This window comes from Sinocyclocheilus anshuiensis, unplaced genomic scaffold (assembly GCF_001515605.1).
Source record: "Sinocyclocheilus anshuiensis isolate Anshui unplaced genomic scaffold, SAMN03320099.WGS_v1.1 scaffold959, whole genome shotgun sequence".
In the NCBI taxonomy this organism is placed as follows: Eukaryota; Metazoa; Chordata; class Actinopteri; order Cypriniformes; family Cyprinidae; genus Sinocyclocheilus; species Sinocyclocheilus anshuiensis.
Window position 1 is genome coordinate 12196 of NW_015542406.1, and position 3718 is coordinate 15913.

The 3718-nt window shown below is 37.1% G+C and overlaps 1 protein-coding gene across 1 annotated transcript in view; it reads left to right on the top strand.

Annotated features, from left to right (window-relative positions):
• Nucleotides 1–1696: 1696 nt before the first annotated feature.
• plin1 (perilipin 1) overlaps nt 1697–3718 on the top strand; it is a 24271-nt gene continuing 22249 nt past the window's right edge. Inside the window, exons 1-2 of the mRNA XM_016492267.1 lie at nt 1697–1741; nt 2025–2220. Of these exons, the coding sequence (XP_016347753.1) occupies nt 1697–1741; nt 2025–2220 (241 nt within the window). The remainder of the gene's footprint in view (nt 1742–2024; nt 2221–3718) is intronic.

Genomic DNA, 3718 nt, shown 5'->3' on the forward strand with positions numbered 1-3718 from the left:
AAACACATTTCATTACACCAAATACACAAAATAATGTTCTTTTTAGCAACATCATATGACCCCTTTAAGAATATTCTCAGATAAAATCACATTGAATGGTTAAATTCCTATTAGGAGTTTACATTCAACACACATTTGACAATAAAGAATTTTCAAGAGAATACATTATGGTAAGGAAACGAATCGTCTTCACAACCTTAATTTAGGGTTGTGCCGGTAGACGATAGTATCGTGTATTGACGATAGTCAGAGATATCGCCTGTGGCTGATTTCTTTGACGACAGCAAGACGATTATTATTATTATTATTGTTATCCGTCAAAAATATAGGCGCCTATCTTTAGTGATGCAGCGCAGAGAGCCGCTTCAGAAACTTGCCGTGGCGTGGGTGGCGAGTAGCCGTGATCAGCTCCGGTGGCCGTGTCGGAGCCGTAACGTGCCGCAGACGTGTGCAGTCCTGTTGCTGATTTCTTTGACGACAGCAAGACGATTATTATTATTTTCCGTCAAAAATATTGGCGCCTATCTTTAGTGATGTAGTGATGATTTAGTGGTGTAAATAAGGGGTAAGAGATTTATTCATGAAACAGTGTAGGTAGCTTCACTGATTATAACGGGAGTGTTTTTAAAGAGCATATAATACTTGCACTAGACTGAAGTCAGTTATGATGTTCTTTGGTAATGTAAATATTCTTTGCTCGTTTTCTGTTTGAATAACTGTGAAAATGTAAACTCGTCGTCAAACATTTCAAGAACATTCTTCCTCTCCTGAAAGATTTGCGCACGTCTCTCCTTCAGCGCCATCACAAGCCCCTACTGGCAACTCTTAACCACTTGAGAGACCCCTCGAGCTGTCTTAAATAAATGGGAGAGTAAGAGTGATTCTTAGCTTTAAGAAATTTGATAACTTGCTTTTATACTTAAGTTTGAAAGTAGGAGTAAATTTAATGAATTCTCAGCATTTAAGACTAAAATGGCACTTTGAGAAGCTTGATAAATACGGGCCCTGGTAACTTAAACTTTAGGCATGCTGCATGTTTACGTGAAATGTCACTCCACTGTCACGTAAGAGCATTTCAGCCATCTAGTTGAAAGCCACTATCAAATTAGACCACTGTGTTTGCCATGCTAAAAACAAACAGGCAAAAACATCCAGTTTAAGATAGTTTGCTGGTCAGGCTGGTTTGTAACTCGTCAACATTTAACAGTTTTCCTGCTAGTCAGGCTACAGGATACCAGGCCAGGTTGAAGGTCTAGGTAGAGATGATTTTAACAGAATTTATAGACCTTTTTTTCATCAGGATGATGCTAGTAACTCTCAGACAGGCAGCAAAAGTTATGGTTCTACAGGTAAAAAACGTTTATAATCTGTTGAACATGTATACAACATGTTGTGGCAAACACAGTCTTTGGAATTAGCTAGCCAATAAAAACACATTACGTTAGGGAGAGATTTTGAAATAATGACAGGGTTGCCAGTGTTAGTGTAGTTCATTTCCGACTACTTTTATTTGTTGATGACAGTCCAGAATATAGGCTACTGATCTTTACTGAGATTACTATATTTACTCATGCTTAAGAATGCAGCAGTACTCATAATCTAATAATTATGTCACGAGATATTTGTCTAAATATGGGATTAGACCAGCTAACGTTTCTCTCCACATATTTCAGCAGCTGATTGAAGGCTATTGGAGATGGCGTCTGAGAAAAAGGACACCGGTGACGTTTTAAAGGAGCAGGTAATATTTCAGAGTGTGTCAGTTGGTGTCCTCCTGCTGATAGCTCAGTTTTTCATTTTTAGGGTTATTGTCATGCGCTGTTTTTTGTGTGAATACATTTGTTCATTTTGAGGGTCAGTGCTGTTTATCAGTGTGTCTATGTCCACACCAGTCGTATAGGTCATTTAAAGATATTACTAATACCTATTCACAAAAGTACGACTAGGTTTGAATTAAAAACTGAGGTAGAAAGCTAAAAAAAGAAATGTTATTGTTCAGAGTTGTGACATGTTTTTCTTTGCAGAATGTACTTCTTCGAATCCGCAATCTTCGATCTGTCAGTGCTGCTCTGGAATCCATCGAGAAGACATACATCCATACGAAGCAGTCTCATCCCATTATAAACTCTCTGTTTGGGATGTATAAGAAAGGTGTGAGTAAGGCTGGCAGCTTGGTTGTATGGAGCATTCAGCCTGCCCTCCATGTACTGGAGCCCCAGCGTAAGTGAAAGGAAGACTTCCTGAAGGAAGTCTTTATTTACAAAAAGGAACGCACACGTAGCACAGGGGATTGACGAACAATACCGGACAGGAAACAAGGGGCAGAACACACGTTATATACAGAACTAACAAGGGACTAAACGAGGGGCGACTGAAACCTATAAACATAATTAACACGAGGGAGAATCTAGGTCACAGGGGCGAACATGGAACATGTCGGGGAGGAAAACAAACACACAACAGTCCATGGGTGTGACACATATAAAGTAGATTTATTTAGTAGGCCTTTTTTATTAAATAAAAGTTTGAAACTTCATTGTTAAAGTCCTGAAATGTGACTTACTAGAGATGTTGGTATAGGTACATCACAATTTTGTCAAATTTAACTAGGCTACATTGCTTTCACTCTTTTTTTTTTTTTCTTCTTTTTTATTTAACCATGACTAGTTTGTGGAAGCTCATGTTATGGTAAATCATAATTATGAAACAATGATTAAAAAAAAAAATCAAAATTCTGAGATACTAAATCATAATTACATAATATAATTACGTAAAGTAGTAAATATTACATAAAAAGTTTGTCAGAAAACAAGTTGTATCTCGTAATTACAACTTCTATGCAGAGTTTGAATTTTTATATCAAATATGAATTTTACGTCAAATTCGATTTATCTCATAATTACAGTTTGAGGTTGTATCTCAAATTTTACCATTTTATGTCATAATTATGATTTACCAACAACTGTTATTATAAGGGCTAGTGCAAATAAAAGGATTAGCAAGTAAAATGACCAGTTTTTAGAGAATGTCTCTGTTTTTGGGACAATCAATAAGCAAATGAGTTCAAATTGATGTGAAGGAATGGCGACTGCAGTTTAGTTTCTAGTTTGGCAATAAATCAGTCTGTGGAATATAGGCAGAACAAAACAAAATGAGTAGCCTAATGTCTTATTTTTGCTTTGCAATAAAGTCTGTTTTAGTGAGACTCTGCAAAAGAAGTAATCTGGTGAGACATTAATGAGCTGTTTTGTTCTTCAAACGTGGATATTGATGCTCAAGTGGGGGAGAGTCTGTCTAGACACAGTTAGACTTGTGCGGTATTCGGTAATGCGATATATCACGGTAATGAATATGCACGATATTGTTATCGTGGGCACTTCTAAATACCGTGAATAATTATATATTACAAATTATTCAGAATTTTGAATGCATTATAAGAATACTTTTCCCATCAACATGTCAAAATGCACAACACCGCTGTATGCTGCATGAAAGACGTGCGCACTCTGACGTAAACAAGCGCGGACGAGAAGCACATGGCGGAACATGTGAGAGACGCTCTGGACGAAAGCGCACTTTCACTCTCTGACAGCAGATGGCGCTAAACTGCAGAAATAATAATAATAATAATAATAATTCATTTAAATGCAGCCGTTACCCCGGAAACCCTGTAAACAAAGCAGCTGCACTACTTTCTGTTTCTGAATCGTGTTTAAAT